We start from the raw sequence: 19,445 nt of genomic DNA on the forward strand, positions 1-19,445 counted from the left end.
TCCAATAAATAAATCTTATTTTCAAGTTATTTGAATTTTTAGTGAACATTATCTAACAGTAAAGAATCGGACTGGTTGAGTCATCAGAGTTGGATTTAATGGAACTATTTATTGTTTTATTTAAATCCAACAATTCAAAATCGTCACTGATGCTGGCGTCGTGGACTCGTCCATAAAGATGAAAACCCGATTTTTGTAATCCAACAAAAGATAAACAAGTTATATTTAGCACTATATTCGAGTGAGGATAAACCAGGCGGGGACGGAAAAGAGGGGAATAAAAATGAAGGAGTACATGTTCATGATCATGATCATGATCATGAACGTAAAATTAAGCGGTTTCAATAATGCATCACATCCTAAAACATGTTTTAGTTGAACATGAAATTTTAATTTTAAAATTCAACAGCGACAAGTCTCGTACGAAGGCACCATAAACAAAGAATCTGCATGAGCCAACGAAAATATAAAGGAACTACTTGGTATTGAATAATAGAATCATCGGAATCGAACCCGAAAGGTCAAGTTTGTGAAAGAAAAGAATAAGTCTCGAAACATTTAGCTGTTTCTTCATATGTTTTTCTTCTGGGCAGACTGTCCCTGTTTAAAATAGAATAGAGCAGTGCACTCTTTCTTCACGTTATATATATATATAATTACGTTAAAGTCTTATCAGTCAAGTAAATTATTTTCAGACAAACCAAGATGATTAGATGATGTCAACTAACTCATCCTGGTTAAACAATAAATCAAATTGAAAGATTTAGGATGAATCACTATATTGAATTTAATAATAATACCATGTAGTTCTTCGTTACACACACATAAAATTACGTTCAAGTCTTATCCGATCCGCCACCTGTTCGGAAACTCATTTATCTAGACAACGTAAAGTGAAAAACATTTATCCTTCGGTCTCTCTTACGCACACATATAATTTCATCAATTTTCTATTAATTTTATTCCTTTTTGTTTAATTTTTTTAAAAATTATTTTGATTTACTTATATCAAAAATAATTTTTTTAAAAATAAAAAAATATTATTTTAATATATTTTTAAATAAAAATATTATAAAAAATAACCTCAACTACAATTTTAAACCGGAAGAAACAGAATGCTAGTAACATAGCTCATCCTTGACAGTATTAACACAAGTGGCAGAGCATCAACCACTATACAGCGCTCAATTTGTAAAAACAGCAGCACGCTAAACAAAGGATTAGTACACGTAAATTTTTTTTATGAAAGGGATAAAAGCTAACATCTTCATGGAATTCCTGGTAGGATTCTCCTTTCTTGTTTTTTCAATTACAGTACTGTAGCTTTCACCAAAACGATGCTCCAGAAACCACTGTCAAAGAACTCTCATGAATTTGATGATTCTCACAACTATACACTATAACCTATCATTCATCACTAGCTGTGAAAAAAAAGAAGAAAGATCCAGCATGTTTTAAGAACAAAAGGTACCTCATAAGTAAATGACTTATCCTCTGCTGCACGCTCTTGAAGATAACTACAAAGTGAAAACACAGAGCACAGGGATAGTAGAATTCCAAACAAAACCAAAAAATCCCATTTCCCTTGGCTCTCTTCGACTTTCAATTAAGTTGAAAATGAAAAAAAAACCCATATCCAAATATCAATCCATAGTTTTAAGACCCGGCCTGGTAGTCGGCCCAGTCCAAGACCCCGGTTCCACTTTGTAGTTTTAGTAAAAAATTAAAATTTATTTTAAAAAAAAATTAAAATGATGTTGTTTTAGTAAAAAAAACAAAAAAAATAAAAGTCAACGTGTTTGCGGCCGGATCTTGCCGGGTCACCTGGGTCAACCCGCCTGGGTCACACCGGGTTTTTCCTTCCTTTATTTTTTCTTCAACCTGGTCTGGTTCCGGCTCCAGGTCGACCCGCCGGGCCGGGCCGGGTTTCAAAACTATGTGTCAAACAGGCTGAATGCACTTTTCATTTTATTACATGATATTTTGATTTACAGATGGTAAAGCACAGGCCAGCTAAAGGATGTCATCAAATAAGAGAGAAGAAGCTTCATGGATTAAATTAATTACCAAATCACAGGAAAAGTTGCAAGCAAATCGTATATGATATATCATATTTATGCATATAGTTAAAAGAAACGTGGGCCCGGTTGAGAAATGTGGTGTATCCCCCCCCAATTAGCCCGTCGATGAATGGCCACTCGTGGATTCCAAAGGATCTATTCAATAGAGTTAAATCTTTTCTTTTGGGAAAATTAAAAAAGGAAATATTATTTTATTTAAATAAGTAAAAAAGAGACCACGTAAGGCACATGACGGGTGGAATAGGGTGGGCCCCCTAAATTAGAGAGACGCGTACATCGAGTCATTTGCTAACACGTTTACGGCCGGAGGTGACGATGGAAATAAACAATAAGTTTAGCCAGCACAAATATCAATGGGCCAGCTCAACAACCACCATACCCCCATCGTATATCCTGCTGTACTTATACGCTTCCCTGACATATTACACGTGTCTCATGACGTGGATGTTGCCCTGGCGCTCCCTCTTTCTCCTCCCCTCCACAATCTCTCTCTCCCTGTTTCCTCTCCGTCTAAAAAAAATTGAACTTGCATTTCCCCCTCTGTTTTTTAAGAAAGAGAAGGAAAAAAAAATGCAGAGTCTGTGAAGCTAGTGACAGGTTTTCTAATCTAAGTTGCTTCCTTCTTCGTGTAAAATTGAATACAGAGTGAGCATTATTTCAAGTCTCCGGAGTTCACAGCTTGTTATCTGTAAGGATAAGGAGATTTATGATCTGAGAATTGGAAGGTATGTAGAACCTGGAGTTCTCTCTCCTCTTTCTCTTAAAATCCCGTGGTTTTTTGAAGATTTCTTTTTTATTTTATTAATGGTGTAAGTTTTTGCTTGGTTAGTGAGAAAATGTAAGAAAGGCGAGGAAACTGAAAGTTTCGAGACATGTTAGCATGAAAAATCAAAACTACTGTTAGCTGTTCCATTTCGAGTCTGGGAACGAATAAAACATAGAATTACTTTTGTTTTGTTAATTGTAAATGTTTTTGGAAAAACTTTCTTTCCTTTTCTTATCATCCAAACAGAGAATCAGTTTAGCAACTTTCTGGATCCCACAATTTTCCTTGTTTAGGCTCGAAACAGAGAATTTGCTAATAATTCTTGTACTTCTAAGGTTTGCTTTCTCTCCTTTTTTTTCTCCAAATCTGTGAGAGAATCGAAATAGTTTATAACTGAAGCTTTCCTGATAAAATTATTAGCCAGAACCTGATCGTGCAGGTGTAGAAAGATTTTAGATTTCCAGCTAAACTTGTAGGGGTATTTTAGTCATTCTATTCACGAATAATACCCCTGGGGAAGGATTTGGTGTTTGTGTGCGTCGCTTTCTTGTGATCCAATGGTATGGTGGAAAGACTTTAATGCCCTCAGATTCCATAAAAATTTTCAACGGAGTTGAACTGGTTTCTTTTTAATTGAGGATGAAAATATTTACAAAATTAAATATTGAAATTCATGAAAGAAGTTCAGAAACACATCCTTAATGATATTCATGGTGTGCTCAGCTGTCGATAGTTAATGATCCGATGTATCACTGAACAGAAGCCAGTGATTGGATTATCTTTCAAAGTTTTACCTGTAAATTACACAGTTTCTTAAACAGTGTTTCATTTTCCCTTGTCTGAAAAGAGCTGAGGAAAACTCTTATCTTTCACTGTACCGGATTCGTACATAAAATTAGTTTTTATCAAGTGAAAATCAGTGGTGTCTTCCCCCCTACACAAAGCTGTTTCATATTGGGATAGCTGGTTTCTGACTTTTTTGACAGACCTTGACTCTAGAAGTTGCGGGTCTTTAGTGAATCTAGAAACTGTGCAATGGCTCAATTTGAATGATTAGATGTGTCATGACTCAATCTTTATCCTGTTTTTCTTCAATATGTTCACACTCTGCACCCACACCTTTGCTAACCTGTCTCCTTTTGTTGCAGGTGAGAGAGTTAAAGCAGTTTTTGCGAATCATCTCCAAATTAAGTAAGGATTTTTATTCTTTTTGGTGTTTTACCATGGGAAACAATGAAGAGGGAAAGTCTTCTGCGTCTGATAAATCTTCTCCTGCCCAACAAGTAAGCTGAGAAGTATTTACATTTCAGTGGTGGAAATTGATATCGTCACATTCTTCTACCTTTTTTTGAACAAAAAAATCTAGTTTATGATGTCCGAGTATATCATAAAAAATAAGTTGGAAATGGCTATATCATGAAAAATGAAAAATAAAAATGAGCTGAAAAATCATTTATTAATATTTTAATTTTTTTTTAAAGTTTATCCAATATATATAGAACATTCAATTTAACTATTTGACCACATACAATAAAAGAATAAGGTATAAAAAGTGTAATGGTAGAAAAAAATTATTTATTATGTAATATATTTATTTATAGCTTATTTTATAAAATATAACTATACATATAATATTATAGACATATAACTAATTTTTGGTGTTTGGAGAACATTGAAAATAAATTTCTTTTCTATGGCATCCTAATTTTATGTTGCAATTTATATGATTTAAATGTATGATTATTGTATAATACAATATGTTTTTATATTCAAATTTATTTTCTAGCAATACTATCTAAATTAAAGTATTGTATTAACTTATATATCAAATTAATATACTTTATATTGTATATTAATATATCCTAATATATTATTTTCTATATAAATATATTAGTAATTTATTATTTTCTAATAATATTATATTTTAAATTATTTTATTAATATATTATTGTTTATAATAATAATAAAGTATTGTACCACTTTAGTTTTTGGGGTCGAAAAGTGTTCTCCAGTATTTTAAATCAGAAAACACTTTCCTTCATCTAAAACATATATTTTTCTTTGACTGGAAAGTGAATTTTGTAGATCAATTTTTTAGTTAAACATGAGAAAGTCATGTTTTCCCGGAAAACACTTTCTACCAAACAAATTAAGGCCTTGACTAGTTTGTTGTGATTTACGTGCAAATTTTTTTCTGATTATTGGTCAATCCTTTTGTGTTGGCAGGATCAGACCAGCATTCATGTGTATCCTGATTGGGCAGCTATTCAGGTTATCTACTTAATGCTTGCATTTGTTTTCTGCCTTTTCATTTAGTGGTTTAGAGTCGAGACATCACCAGCATATTCAGCTATGCCTTTTCTTTTTTGTGACACTTTCAATTCAATTGTGATTCTAAGTGAATTTGTATCATTTTTAGGCATATTATGGATCCCGAGTGGCTCTCCCACCATATTACAACTCGGGTGTGGCATCTGGCCATGCCCCTCATCCTTATATGTGGGGCCCACCGCAGGTATTACTCAAAGCTCTTGAAGGGCTGTATTTTTCTTTCAAGATTGCCAGCAATTTTCTATTTCTTCTTGGTACTTCAGAAGTAATGAAGTAAATTGAAGACTTGAGCACTGATATGGACTTAACTTTGAATTCTTACAGCCTATGATGGCTACTTATGGGGCACCATATGCAGCAATCTATTCACATGGAGGAGTGTATGCACATCCGGCGGCTGTTCCGATTGTAAGTCTGCATTTTTTCAACAACTTGGTTGTTGATATTATTCAAGGAGTGTTACAATGCTTTCTAACTTAGAGAATGGCTGGATAAGTTATGATCAAAGTTTCAACAGAATACTCAAAAGTTCTAGTGTAATTATTGGAGAGTTTATAACATGCTTATAGTTCCATTCTATTCAATTCCCAGGGATCCCATCCGCATGGTCCTGGGGTTCTGTCATCTCCTGCAGTAAGTGAAGCCTGCTCTTTGGAAATTTCCTTTTCTACACTTCCAATTCTAATTCTATCTGTATTCAATATCAGTTATAAACAAAATGAGATATAAATGCATCAGTTGGAAAAACAGAAACTGATTTGCCTTCACTGTGTAAGCATATGTGATTCTTGTACAATTATGCAGGCTAATACCCCTTTGAGTGCAGAAACACCTACAAAATCTTCAGGAAATACTGATCAGGGTTTACTGAAGAAGTTGAAAGGGTTTGATGGGCTTGCAATGTCAATAGGCAATGGTGATGCTGAGAGTGCAGAGGGTGGGAGTAGGCTACCTCAGAGGTTTGAAACTGGCACCGACTCACCCCCCTCCAAATTTTCTTTCAAGTTTTGTTTCAGCTTAGCTTAGCTTTTTTTGTCTGGGTGACCAATTTGGTGATCTTTGAGGGACTTTCTTAACCGACTTTCAATTGTTTTGCCATGTACAGCATGGAGACAGAAGGTTCCAGTGATGGAAGTGATGGGAATACAGCTAGGGTGAGCCCTTTTATCTTTCATGAATGTTTGCATGCTTCAAAATTTAATATGTTTCTGAATGTTAACTGTAATCTTTACCACTTCTTTTGTTAGGGAAAGAAAAGGAGCCGTGAGGGAACACCAACTGCTGGTATAATCTCATCCTTCATTGAGAGTGTTGACCTAGAAACTCAATTTCTAGTAGCATTTGTTCTTTTCCTGTTGTGTGCATCGAATCTGACCATGTTGCAAGTTGTGAAATGACAAAGCTAGTGCCTATATTGACCAGAACAGTTTACCATAAAGTGTTCATCTGCAAAGGGATGTTTTTCAGATGTGAGGGCCGTGTTGTAGTGCTCTTCATCATTCAATATGGTAGTGTCAATTGAAGAATGACTTCTTTTTAGGCGAAATCTTGAATATACAAGAACTACTCTTAGCCAGAAAGAAACTGAAATAATGGTATTTTATTTAGGAATGACCAATGTTGTTGAGGGCAATAGTTGATAAGCCTCACAGCATGCTTAGATGAGGAAACTTTCCATGTGATTGAACATTATGCATGCATGGCAATGAATTCTAGGCTTCTAGCACAAAAGAAACGGCCCAGGGATGGGAATAGATAATGGACCAAATATAGCCGATCCACATATTCTGTCTTGAATTTAATGTTTTTTAAGCTTCATTTATGCATGGTGTACCAAAAATAGGGCATCATTTTTGTACTTAGATCATCACACCACAGGTGGAGATACAAAAACAGAGACACATTGTAGCCCTCTTCTTGGAGAGGTGAATCCATCCACTGACAAGGTTTTGGGTGCAGTTGTTGATCCTGGTATGACCAAAGCATTGGAGCTCAGAAACCCTCCTAGTGTGAATGTTGCTAAGACAAATCCTGCAACTATTCCTCAACCTGGTGCCGTGCTGCCTTCGGAAGCCTGGTCACCGGTATAATATATGCTGTCGAAAATCTCTTAATTTGTCCCAACCATTTCTTCTGTGCCTCTCTGAACACGTTATTGTCAAAAGTTTTTGTTTGCAATTAGAATAGTATATATGCCCTGTCTTGAGCATTTTCTTATGAATTCTGGTGGCATGCTCAGAATGACCGGGAGCTGAAACGAGAGAGGAGGAAGCAATCAAACAGAGAATCTGCTAGAAGGTCAAGATTAAGGAAGCAGGTAGAGTAGATTTGTAGCTGCATTTTGTTCCCTAGACATCCTGTTGTCATTTTAAATCTCTCCATTAGACTATCAATTTATTGCTGAAATTGTGCTTTGTATTCGACCCTCTAGGCCGAGGCTGAAGAACTCGCACACAAAGTAGAAACGTTGACTACAGTGAACGTGGCACTCAAATCAGAAATAGATCAGTTTACAGAGAAATCGCAGAAACTAAGGCTTGAAAATGCAGCATTAACGGTACACACCCTTTCAGCCCTTTATCAATTCCTGTAGTCCAGGAGGTAGTTTATTTATTTATTTAGCTTTTCACTGGTATTTAATTATCTATGTTGTAACTTCTAGAATGGTTCAATTAGCAGGAGAAACTCAAGAATGCGCAACAAGGACCTGCGCAAGAAATGACTTTAAACAACATTGACGAGCAGCGAAACTCCAACCCTGGTGCCAAGCTCCATCAACTGTTGGATGCAAGCCCCAGAGCTGATGCTGTGGCTGCTGGTTGATGAAAGTAGTTTGCTTGCAGTCCCTCATCTTATATTTCAAAGCAACCATGTAGTTTTGGCATAATTACAAGCCCAAAATTACGGTTAATAGTTTAGCTGTTGATAGAATATCTAAATAGGATGGGCGCCGATCCTCGAGACTCTTAATTTTAACATGCTAAGGTAGCTCTCTCATGGCAGAACTGATGCGTTTTATCAAATATTCAGTGCTGGGATGGCCATTGAAAGGTAGTGTACATTGAAGAGAATTAGAAACTCATTCAGGGAAGGTTTGGGAACTAGTGATTTATAAATATTTCTGTTTGTGCAATTTTATCAAACAGTGACGTGGACACTCTTTGATGTGAGCTCGAGAAGATTGTGCTTCTATACAAGACATGCATGCTCTTGCTATTATTATCTCATTTACATTACATCATGAATTATGACTGAAATTTGAGTTGGCCATTAAAATGCTTATATACAGCAGGAAATCGATTTTGTCTTGTTTTTGGGTACTGGGCGTCTGATGCATCCTCTGTGGAACCTGGTCACGATGGAAGATTTTAAAATGCCCCCGATCTTATTTGCCTCACTTTGCGATGAAATAAAGGAAATGTTTGGAAACCTTTTTAGGATACCTAACGAGTCTTTTTATAGGGTATTTTAGTTATGATTGTTTTTTAAAGATTTTTTTATTTTATTAAAATAATATATTTTATTTTTAAAAAATTATTTCTGACATCAACGAATTAAAATAATCTAAAAATATTAAAAATTAATTAAATTAAAGTACAAAAATAATAAAAAAAATTATATTTTTTTTCTTTTAAATATAAAACAAACAGTTACTTAACCTTAGTGATGGTTTCAATCCATAGTTTTTAAACTGCATCCAGGGTTGATTCAGGCAACACGGTCCAGAGTCGCACAACATTGTAGTGTAGACAAAATTTAAAATGTGAAGTTTAGAGCATCATACGGTGATATTTGTTTTAAGTGGATGGATTAGTAGGATTGCACCATTGGCTCCAAACTTTTGCTTGCGTACAGGAAGAGATGTCAGCGCAGACAGAAGGATTCTTGTAAAAGTAAGGCTTTGGGATTGAAGTCCAGAGCCGTAAAAAGACCGATAATCAGGAAATTATATGGGATTCAACGAATCAACACCGACATCATAGTGCTGGCGGCTGCCTTCAGGACCGGTTTGAACCTAGTAAGAAGGTAAAGTGAAGCCCCGTCATGTAATACGGGTCGGACCATTTGAATCCATGGCTCCATTAGCTAAAAAGTTGACTCCGCACATGCAGCTTAGGCCCCTCCCTCGTCATATAATCTTCAGGCAAACAATCGCTGGCTTTCTGTCTGACTGTCTTCCCCTTGATTGATTAAGTTCTCGGTTTGGAAATGGGATTATAATTATTTTTTAAAATAAATTTTATCTTAAAATCATTAACATAAAAATAATTCAGCACGTGCTATCTCCGGTGCAGGCAATCTAACCAGTTGCTAATTGGGATGGTAAGTCAACCAGCATGTATGTATTCTCCGTAAGATTATCTTGAGGTATGTTAGTACAGGACCGGGTGAGTCTAAAAATGTTTGCAACAGAAATTAAATTCCCAGTTAAGATAAATCTTACATTGATATTAGAAAACCCAGTTAATCTTAAAAGCTGGTAGCTGTAAAATTTTAAACTCAAGCTCAAATAAAAAACTAAATTTCAAATTAATTTAATGTTAAAAAATAAAATTATAATAAAAAATTATCAATTTAAAAAATTCATTAAAGTACAAAATAACAATCAAATGAATGAAGATCAAATTTGATACGAAGAAAAACTGAAAGATAATGAAATTATTAAAAAAAATCCAATCATAAAAATAATTTAAATAAGATAAAAATAATAATTAAAAGAATATGAATCAAATCTGACTTATAAAAAAACTAAAGAAGTGTGAGATTTAAAATAAATTTTCAAGTTTATAAATTGTTTCAATAAGACAATAGCAATAAAAAAGAAAATAGATGGATTGTGAAGGAAAAGTAAATTGAAGGGCTTCGTTGAGAGTTTAGAGGGTTGGTTATGAAAATCTAGGACATGGGAAAAAAAAAATGTCATTGATATCAAACAAGTTCTATTCACTACATGTGTGCCCAGGAATAGAGGAATAGAGAGATTATCGAGACAAATCGAACACCACCTTGAAAGTCAAGCAATGTCATGAACACTACCTGAACAATACAGCCACCACCCATGCGCTAACAAAAATAACATGCGTCAATCACTTTTTTTTTTTAATAATATCTGTATTTTTAGCACTATAAAATTTCTCATGTAGCTACCTGACAATAATAAAAAAAATTCGAATGAAAACATAAAAATATCTCTAAACATAAATTAAGAAAAAATCAACTTTTAAGAGTATTTAAATCATTATGGTTAAAAATTAGAAAAGATGACATCGGCTTTGAAGCATCTTGATTCTAAGGGTATAATAGTAATTTGAGTGGGCGATACAAAAGTGAAAATACTTAATTGCACCTTGAAATCTGACAATGAAGGATGGATTCTTGTGAATTTATAAAATTACCCCAATAGCTAGTTTTGAAGTTTTGTGTGTAAAGAATAAGATAGGTATTTCACTTGCAACTATTACAGTGAAAAAGCCAAACATTTTAGAGATTGTGTTAATGTGTTGATGGAGTAGTGATCGAGAAACCTGTCACCTTGAAGCGGAATGGACTGGGCGTTCGGAGCTCCCAGCTGTGCCTTCAAGTTTTTCGCAGTGAACGCTTTGATCTTCAGAGAGGAGTTATTTGAGATGTGGAATTATTTTTCAAGAGCAAAAAGTGGCACTGCATAATGTTTTTGTGATAACTTGCTTTCAGTTTGTGTCTTCTTCTTTTAGAATTCTGACCAGCAAATTTAACATGTTTTGTTAAAAAGGATGAGATTGGGTTTCTAAAAACACCAGGTTAAAATAAAATATTCATATCATGAAATATAAATCAATTTCCCTCTTTTCCATTAACGCGGGATAGAAATTTGCAAGCTAGCGAGTCAAAGATCTAGTAATTACAAGAACTCCTTTACTAGGTTTACTAACACAACAGCGCCACCTCATGTCATACTCCTTGCAAAATTTACTGCATTGTATCAACAATTCAAAAATGATGGAACAAGGCATGAGCTCAACGTTTCCGGTCAGACCAAGCACTTCCAGGCTCCAGCAACAAACAAACATGCTGGCCACAATCTCTCCCGGTAAGCTACGACTTCAGCAAATTAACGGAGTTGAATTCACTTAAGAGGTGGCAACTCCGGTATATGCAACAAGTTTCAAGTGATGACTTGACAACTGAAAGTCCAACAATAACCAGGCAAGGGTTGGGGCTTGGATATGAGCCCTGATACCTGAAGAACAAAAACGCAGATACGGTCAGCCCTGTCTGTTTTTGTCAGGTTACAAGCATATGATAGTACGTGCCCAGAATTCTTACCCTTTTTATGAACTACAAGCCACGTCGATACTCCAGCTGTTTGGTATTCTCTAGCAAAACCTGCCAAAAGGTACACAATAAACAGTTCAGCTATAATGAAAATGTTTATATAAATTTCATTTAAGACATGGTTAAGATGCATGGGTCATTCAATCATATTCAAACTATCACTTACTTCACGAATGTAATTAGCTATTGCCTTGCAGCCTTCAACAGCAAGTTGCATAACATTTTCAAAGGTATCAATTGGCAGCTTAGCATCCATCTGCATTTAAAAAACACCATAACTGAGGGGTCTAGGAGTAAAAGTTTTGCTAAAAGTAAGAATTCTAATTCCCACACTTGCAGCGGAGTTCAAAGACTGGGATCATGCTGAACACAAATGATAGATTCTCACGTTCCAAAACATTGTAGGGTTGTATTAGAAGAGTGATAGAAGTGGTATTACGAAGCATCTGGACATTGTATCCAAAACAGTGGGGCAGATCACACTATGAGAGAAAGGGCTATTTGGTGTTTACTTTCATCTCACTTCTCCTTTTACCGATGAAGAAGACTTAGAGGGATAGGAAGGTGACAAAAAGTGGCTAGAAGGAAAAGAAACGACACAGCAACTTTTGATAGAAATTTGCACACCACAAATTCTTGTTGTCACAACTCAAGAGTAACTTCCATGATGAAAATTTCCAGTCATACTTGTCCAGATCAATAACTTTCACGATTAAAATCACCATGGAAGAAACAAAAGGGTTTTACATTAACAGGGACAATTATATGAAATAGAGATTTCCGTAAACACCTGAAGAAGTGTCACTTTGTCCAACTTGGGTAGGATTCCAACAGTGACATCAGGACCTCCTGCGCTGTCTTCAACATAGTTTAGATCTGGGTCAACAAAATGAAAGTTAGCTTCAATATGATAAAAATCAATTAGTGTAGAAAAAAGAAAACTGCACATTCAAATGAGAGACGTGAAGAATTCACCAAGAAGAGGCGTGCTATTGAGGAATCCAGCACTACAAGAAGTAACAAGATCACGCATGGGGATACCTGCATCTGCTAAGGCCAAAGTTGCAGCATTGATGCATGCAGATCTAGTTCCTGCAAACAACATATGGCTTAATGGACACAAATTTTCCTATCTTGAGTACGGAAATTTATAGCGAGATAGTGAAGCATCTTGGAAATTTTGAGTAGCGGTGCAATAATGAATACTAAGAGAAACAGGCTCCTCAAGCGTTGCTTAGCTTATTTAGAAAGCAGTGGATGTTTCTGAAGTCCATGGCTCTCAGCACCAGCACAAGATTGATTGATTTGACTCATATAATTTGTTTTGGCCATTTTGGAGTTTGGGGAGTGAGAAAAAAGATTTGAGAGCAAATATATCCAAGTATGTATTCTATTTCAATTGGAGACAAGGAGACGAGGTCCGACTTGCTCCAATTTTCTTCTCTTGGCTCTCTTTAATGCTTCCTGTTTATTTAACCCTGTCTACGTTTCTTTTTCAGATAAAGAAAAGTAAAATAAATGAAGAATAATTTCTTTCAAAGTTGTTGTGTGTAACCATTAACAATTCAGCAGGCATTATTATCATGAAATCGTTACTAGCAGGTAGGTAGCTTACAACAATAACGACCATGTACTGAAAAACCAGCAACAATATTTGCAATTTATACATGATGGCATGAATTTAAGGACCCTTTTATCTTAAATCTTGGAAAAGAGAATGAGCAATACCTAATGTACTGATAAAATGAACAGAATCTGAACTTAAGCTCAGAGGTCAAAGAAGCACATAAATACAAAAAAGAAGAGTAAGCATCAATGAGTTGGTGCTGGGTATTCATAAATGATTTAGAAGTTACCTCCATCGGCTTGGAGAACTTGTACATATATATCAATCTGCAAAATATGCAAACAATTTAGGTTAATAAAAGAAGAAGAAGAAGAAGAATCAGCATCCACTGGAGTTGGGAAAATATCTCAAGCAACCACAAAAGGACCTGAGAACGGGGCATTAGATTCGTCAATATGCATTCTTCCATTGTCTGACGAATAACCAACGAAATCTCTGTTGATCGCCTGCGAATGCTTTCATCTATAACAAATCAAAATACCCCAACAATGTGCATTGTAAAATCGATTTGAAGTGCAGAATATATTGTGATTCTTGGAGCCAATCAAAAATACTAGCCATGACAAAACACATCACAAACATAAACCAATGATTTGTACAACCGAAAATGGCATTTTCACAGGCAATATTGGTACTTTACAATGACAGGCACAAAAAATCCAAAGAGCAGTGTCAGAAATAACAAAGATGTCAACTTCAGGTTATTTGGATTGCCCACTAGCAAATAGCTCATTCAAAATCTCATACAACAACCAATTCCAAAACTCGGAAAAAAGACACAGTCAAGCAAGAGATTTTCAAAAAGTTAAAAAAAAAGAAAGAATAGCAGACCTGTCACCCTTTGGTTTTCGCCTCCGATCTCCTGTACTAAAATTAGCCATGCTGTACTCACACCGCACCTAAAATACACATCATTACAAAGGCATTTTTATTAATAAGAGAATTAAACTAGCTGAATTCGTAATAAAAGAATTTTACCAGTGCTTGGTCGTTAATCTGTTGGCTCCTATTTTGAACCTGAAAAAAAAAATAGAAGTAACCAAAGCAATTAAGTAATTAAAAAGAGAGATAAAAGATAATATAAAAGGAGTAGCAGCTACCTCTCTGGGTCCATAAACGGCAGCAATTACTTTAGTATTTCCCATCTCAAAAACAGCAGAACTACAAAACAAATGATATATTTTTTTATTTAACTTCAATATTTTTGTTTTGATGTTAAGAAGCCGAGGTTAGAAATATTAAACACACCCGTCTGCTTTGGCTACAGCACCGATTTGTGCTCTAAGTTGCCTCATCTGCAATAGGTAAAATGGAAATAAAATAAGCAAAGACGGAGAAGAAACAGTGGAGTCAAGCAAAAAGGTAGAGAAGTGGATTGTACTTCCATGGGGCGGCGACCATCCAGACGAAGACCTTCAGGGTTCACGAACTCCATTTTTGCTAAAAGCCAGCCGAGATTGGAGGAGCAAGAGCTGCGTCCTGTGTTGATTATTAATTATTGAACAGATTAGACGTTGTTATTGTACAATGACATCAGTATCAGTATGTTTTCCGGAGAAAGAGTGATAGTTTAATGAGGGTAGTGAGATAGGGCCCATTTCCTAGAGTAACCCGTTGGCGGCACGTCTTATTCCTTCATCTTGACAAATTTAAAGTATTGTCAGTCAGTGCTTAGGGCTCACAGATCCTCCTGTTCGCAGTTTATACTAAGCAATTGCAGTCTATACTAAGCAATCTACGAAAGTTCCAAAAGGACCGTTTGTTTGGTGGGGATAAAGATGATATTTGATTTACTGGGATCAGGTTTGTCAAACAAAAAAGTGTAGAGGAGGATTACCAGTGTGATTGGATAACTCTCAATTTGTTAAAACAATTAGAATCTGTGCGTCAATAAAATAATATAAATGGAAAAAAATTGCCAATAATTCCTTTCAGTGTCAGTTCACCGAAAGTGTGCCCAGCAAAATAAAAGAATCAACCGACCGAGCGTTTATGTACGTCATGGTCTCTCTCAGAGAAAGAGGCACACATTTTTCTAAATCAATAAGGAAAAACCTATGATGAAAATCTGTTCAAGATAATAGCAGAAGTTAATAAGAATGATGAACCAACCTGATAGAAAGTAGGCACCACTTTCGCAAATATCAGCAGCTATTTGATCTGTTGGGCACTGAAATTGAAGGTCAGTACGCGGTAGCAGTGGATTAGAGAGAAGAAGCAGGTCGGGTGAAGGGAAGAGGAGAAGAGCAGAGGGGAATGTGTATCTCTTCTGCGTGTGGCTGCTTGTGTTTGAAATTAGGGGTTTCTTCCCTTATTCCAAACGGCGCCGTTTGGAAGGGAGAAAAAAAGTTAAGAAAAAAGGCTCGGTTTCTTTTTTATATATATATAATACCAAAATAAACTAAAATGGAAAGGTTGTCTTTGTAACAATGCTAAACACTGTTTACATATTCAGAATGCGCTACGGAGAGGAGTGGTGTTTTTTTTTGTTTTTTTCATTTTTATATCTTGACTTTGTTTTTTATCAATTGAGTCCTTTAATGTCAAAATTAATAGCCAATTACTTTGTATTTGTTAGCTAGAGACAAAGTTAAAAGGACGATCATCTTAGAAAATACATTGAAAATAGGTGGTGTGTTTAAATTCAACTTGGTCCTCTAGTTTTCAAAATTATAACTTTTTTAATGTTTTTCTAAATTCCATTTAGTACAAAACTTTATTTTTATTATTTTTTTTGTTCTTGTTTTGTGAAGAAAAGAGAAAGTCATTGTTTTTTAATATCCTACCACTGAATTCGTTAATCTTGGTATCCACAGGAACAATTTGATGAAAGTAGCTTGATAATAATTGTTTAAAACTTTAATATTATTTAAAAAATTATATTGAAGTCAAGGAAGAAAAATATAACTTAGTTTAGTTTCATGTTTTTTTTGTTTTTGTTTTTAAGTTAACAAATTGGTTTCTAGGTGTTTTGAGGGGGTGTTTGTAAGTTTTTTTTTTTTTTTTTTTGAAAGGGGATACAAGATGAGTTTTTAAAGGAAAATAGGTTTCTCTGGATTTTTCGCCACTACCATGGTAGATGAAATCTAGATAATGTGTTGTCTAATTTATTTATTTTTGAAATTATAAATTTCATTAATCTAGTTATTTTTATTTTCATTTGTTTCGTTTTATCTTGTTTTGATTTATTTGTTTTTTCAATTTAGTCTTTCATTATTTAGTTTCATTTGATTTTTATTTATTTTTATTTTTTTAATCATTTTACTAATGGAACCATGTTAAATGATAAACTTGAGAGATTGGTAAATAACTCAATAGAAAAAAAATAAAAAAATTATCAAGTATAATTTCCAAAAAAATACAATATTAAATGGTAATTTAAAAAAAAAAACTAAACACAAAAAAAAATACTATTTCAAAAAATAATATATTATAAATGTAATTATAGTGATTTAGCCATTATCAATTAGAAAAAAACATCACATTAACAAATTAGATATTTGAAGTTTAAAGGATAAATAATAAATTTACTTAATAAAACAGATACAATAAAGATATCTTACAAAAAAAAATCCCTCAATTTTAATCATTTACAAACATTACTTTTTCAATAATTATATTTTTAAAAGATTATATAAATTCGTGTTTTTTACAGGAAACGGTTTGAGAAATGATCACGGAGAAAGGTGAGGGCTCTTCGTTTTTACTTTACTAGCAAGTTATTTCCTCGGACCCAATATCTGCCCTCCATGTCTCATACGTGCTCCTGACAACCACTGATTTTCAGTACCGCCAACTTATGGTGGGCCTTGCATAGCCCAATCTTTCCTTTTCTTTTTGCCCGGATTTGAACTCAAGTGAAAGTGAAACGACACGAATTATTAGTTAAGGAAGGCAAATCGTAGCTATTATAATTGGACAGAAAGTTTAGTTGGCACCGTCACGTTCCAACACTGGCATTGTATTTGGACTTTTGCTGCAGTGCTTTTTTTTAAAAAAAAAATTATTGGAGTGTGAGCGTCGTTTGGTTCAGTTTGATTTTAATAAAAAAATTACATGAGTCGAATTTTAAATAAATAAATAAATCAAATCAAGCTAAATATCTGTTCAAGGTGAACAATTCATCTCGAATTTTGATCTATCTTCCTAACCCATAACTCAAGCTCTGTTTTAAAACCATGCACCAAATCGCCAAACAAAGTAGGCCTCCCTCAACACCAAACTTATAGAGGCACCTCAACTGCAAGCAATATTTTGTGGTGGCACCGAGCGTTGATAAAATTAAATCTATGTTTAGTAATGTGGTCCATTTTATTTAAATTTTTTGTGAAATTGTTTTTTCGCGAAAAAATATATTAAATTGATTTTTTAAAAGTTTTTTATAATACTTTTAATTTGTTAATATAAAAATTAAAAAAAACTAAAAAATATTCTTTTAATATATTTTTAATTAAAAATCATTTTAAATAGCACTATGTAATACACACTAAATCAAGGATGCAAGTTGAACTAATATTTCTTGCTTTTTGAATAACGTGACATGAGATATATTTTTTTATAATGTATTAAATAATAATGTTTTAGAATAATATATTTTTGATATTATCATATCAAAATAATTTTAAAATATTAAAAATTATTAATTAAAAATTAAAAAATCAATTTAAAAAAAAAAAAAAACACATACAATATACTAGTATAGGCACCACAGCAGGGAGACTCGAATCCCACATGAAAGAACATGCAATATTGAACTCGACAGAGCCTAAACGTCGAATGCCGATAATGCCTAAACGTCGAAAACTCCTTTTTCATGCATGGATCCAAAGGAGACAGGAATTTTGTTTTTTTAGGGCTATAAAATGAAAGTCTTGTATGTGTATTGTTCAATCTGTTCCACCTTCTAGCAAATTTTCTGTCTCCTTGTAAAAAAGGAGAAGGGAATTTTGCTTTTTTAGGATTATAAAATGACAATCTTGTAGATGTACTATTCAATTTTGCCTCGCCTTGTATAAGCAGGACACTCTAGTTTAACGACCGCCCCGTTACACTGTAGAATTTCTTTTAAACATGATTAAATTATAAAAAATTATTTAATATTATTATTAAACTTGATTCAAAATCAATCTTAAAACTTCTTGATTAAATTTTTTATCTAGATCAAGGTTAAAATTAAACTATATAGAAATTGTCATAAAATATCTTGATTGACTTGATCGATTTAAATATAGGAACGGTTGACTGATAAAAAAAATTTAAAGAAAAAATCAAGAAAATAAAATAATAAAATTAACAAAAAATCTCTAACATAACTTCTTATCTAACCTAGATTTAAAATTAAATCACTTGAAAGTTACTTCAACGTGATCTAGTCAACTTGAATTGTTCAAAAATAATTTGAAAGACCAATAAAAAAAAGTATAAGATGAAATTGAAAAAAAAATTACTGACAAAAAAAATACTTTCATGACCTATCTTTTTACTTAACTCTGGTTTAAAATTAAATTCATTTTTAATTCAATCAACTTAGTTGATTTAAAGATCGTTCAAATGACGGTTAAAAAAAAATTAATGATGAAATTGAAAAAAATAATTAAATTAAAAAAATAAAAATAAAAATAGAAAAGGATAAAAAAAAAACACATGCTTAACTATTCACATGGACAACAAAACAGGTGCATTGCATCCCAGTTTTTCTAGTGTAGAGTATCATAGAATATTCTAGTTTTGCATTAACGATAGTGTTGTTTTACGTTATAACTTGTTTTCTAAATTGTTTTTTGTGTGAAAAAAAAATCAAATTAATGGGTTTTTATGATTTTTTTCATGGTTTTGATGCATGAATATAGAAAATAAAAATATTAATATGTTTTTAATTAAAAAATATTTTTAAAAAAATATCATCCACTACAATACTAAATACTTAGTAGCTATCCCATGCTATCATTTAAATCATTTGAATTCTAGGAGAGGAGAGGTTAAAATATATATTTTTATGAATATGTGAGATTTGAATGACTAGATTCATAACTGAGAAAAGAATTTAATCTTAATTTATGAAAATTAACATGAAAATTTTTTCATTGTTTGAAAATGACGAGCTAGCTAGCAATTAAATTAATACTCCATAGCTATGATTTGTTTAGATTTTCTTATATGGTAGCTTTTTTGCTACGGTATTTTGTAATTGACCAAAGCACAAGGCCATGTCAGTGCCGACGGGAGTGAAATGATTTTTCAATTCATTTCTTGATAGCGGTTCCTTGCGATCGGTAAACGTGAATTTGAATCTTTAATTTACTGTAAAAACTCTAGATGCTTTGTG

At 33.5% G+C, this 19,445-nt stretch overlaps 2 protein-coding genes across 12 annotated transcripts; one reads left to right on the forward strand and one right to left on the reverse strand.

Annotated features, from left to right (window-relative positions):
- Nucleotides 1-2,529: 2,529 nt before the first annotated feature.
- Nucleotides 2,530-8,412, forward strand: LOC118041557 (common plant regulatory factor 1). 10 transcript variants are annotated; one of them, XM_035048966.2, is made up of 13 exons: nt 2,530-2,806; nt 3,996-4,130; nt 5,074-5,118; nt 5,267-5,362; nt 5,503-5,586; nt 5,770-5,811; nt 5,983-6,137; nt 6,284-6,332; nt 6,426-6,462; nt 7,042-7,262; nt 7,418-7,495; nt 7,610-7,735; nt 7,855-8,412. In XM_035048966.2, exons 2-13 carry the CDS (start codon nt 4,071-4,073, stop codon nt 7,999-8,001), a joined length of 1,140 nt encoding a protein of 379 aa, XP_034904857.1. In that variant the 5' UTR covers nt 2,530-2,806; nt 3,996-4,070; the 3' UTR covers nt 8,002-8,412. The 10 variants fall into 10 exon arrangements, with proteins under 10 accessions (XP_034904857.1, XP_034904859.1, XP_034904855.1 ...); XM_073404637.1 differs by lacking the exon at nt 2,530-2,806 and adding an exon at nt 2,836-3,643 and having other exon boundaries at nt 7,841-8,412; XM_035048958.2 differs by lacking the exon at nt 2,530-2,806 and adding an exon at nt 2,837-3,643.
- A 2,547-nt stretch (nt 8,413-10,959) lies between these two features.
- LOC118041556 (exosome complex component RRP41 homolog) lies at nt 10,960-15,456 on the reverse strand. Of its 2 annotated transcripts, XM_035048956.2 has the most exons (13): nt 15,233-15,456; nt 14,502-14,599; nt 14,369-14,415; nt 14,221-14,281; nt 14,099-14,137; nt 13,952-14,019; nt 13,488-13,566; nt 13,350-13,386; nt 12,469-12,585; nt 12,284-12,369; nt 11,660-11,749; nt 11,485-11,544; nt 10,960-11,398 (listed from the first exon to the last, which is right to left on the reverse strand). In XM_035048956.2, exons 2-12 carry the CDS (start codon nt 14,553-14,555, stop codon nt 11,497-11,499), a joined length of 726 nt encoding a protein of 241 aa, XP_034904847.1. In that variant the 5' UTR covers nt 14,556-14,599; nt 15,233-15,456; the 3' UTR covers nt 10,960-11,398; nt 11,485-11,496. The 2 variants fall into 2 exon arrangements, with proteins under 2 accessions (XP_034904847.1, XP_034904848.1); XM_035048957.2 differs by lacking the exon at nt 15,233-15,456 and having other exon boundaries at nt 13,488-13,582; nt 14,502-14,598.
- Nucleotides 15,457-19,445: the final 3,989 nt, after the last annotated feature.

This window comes from Populus alba, chromosome 14, assembly GCF_005239225.2.
Source record: "Populus alba chromosome 14, ASM523922v2, whole genome shotgun sequence".
NCBI lineage: Eukaryota > Viridiplantae > Streptophyta > Magnoliopsida > Malpighiales > Salicaceae > Populus > Populus alba.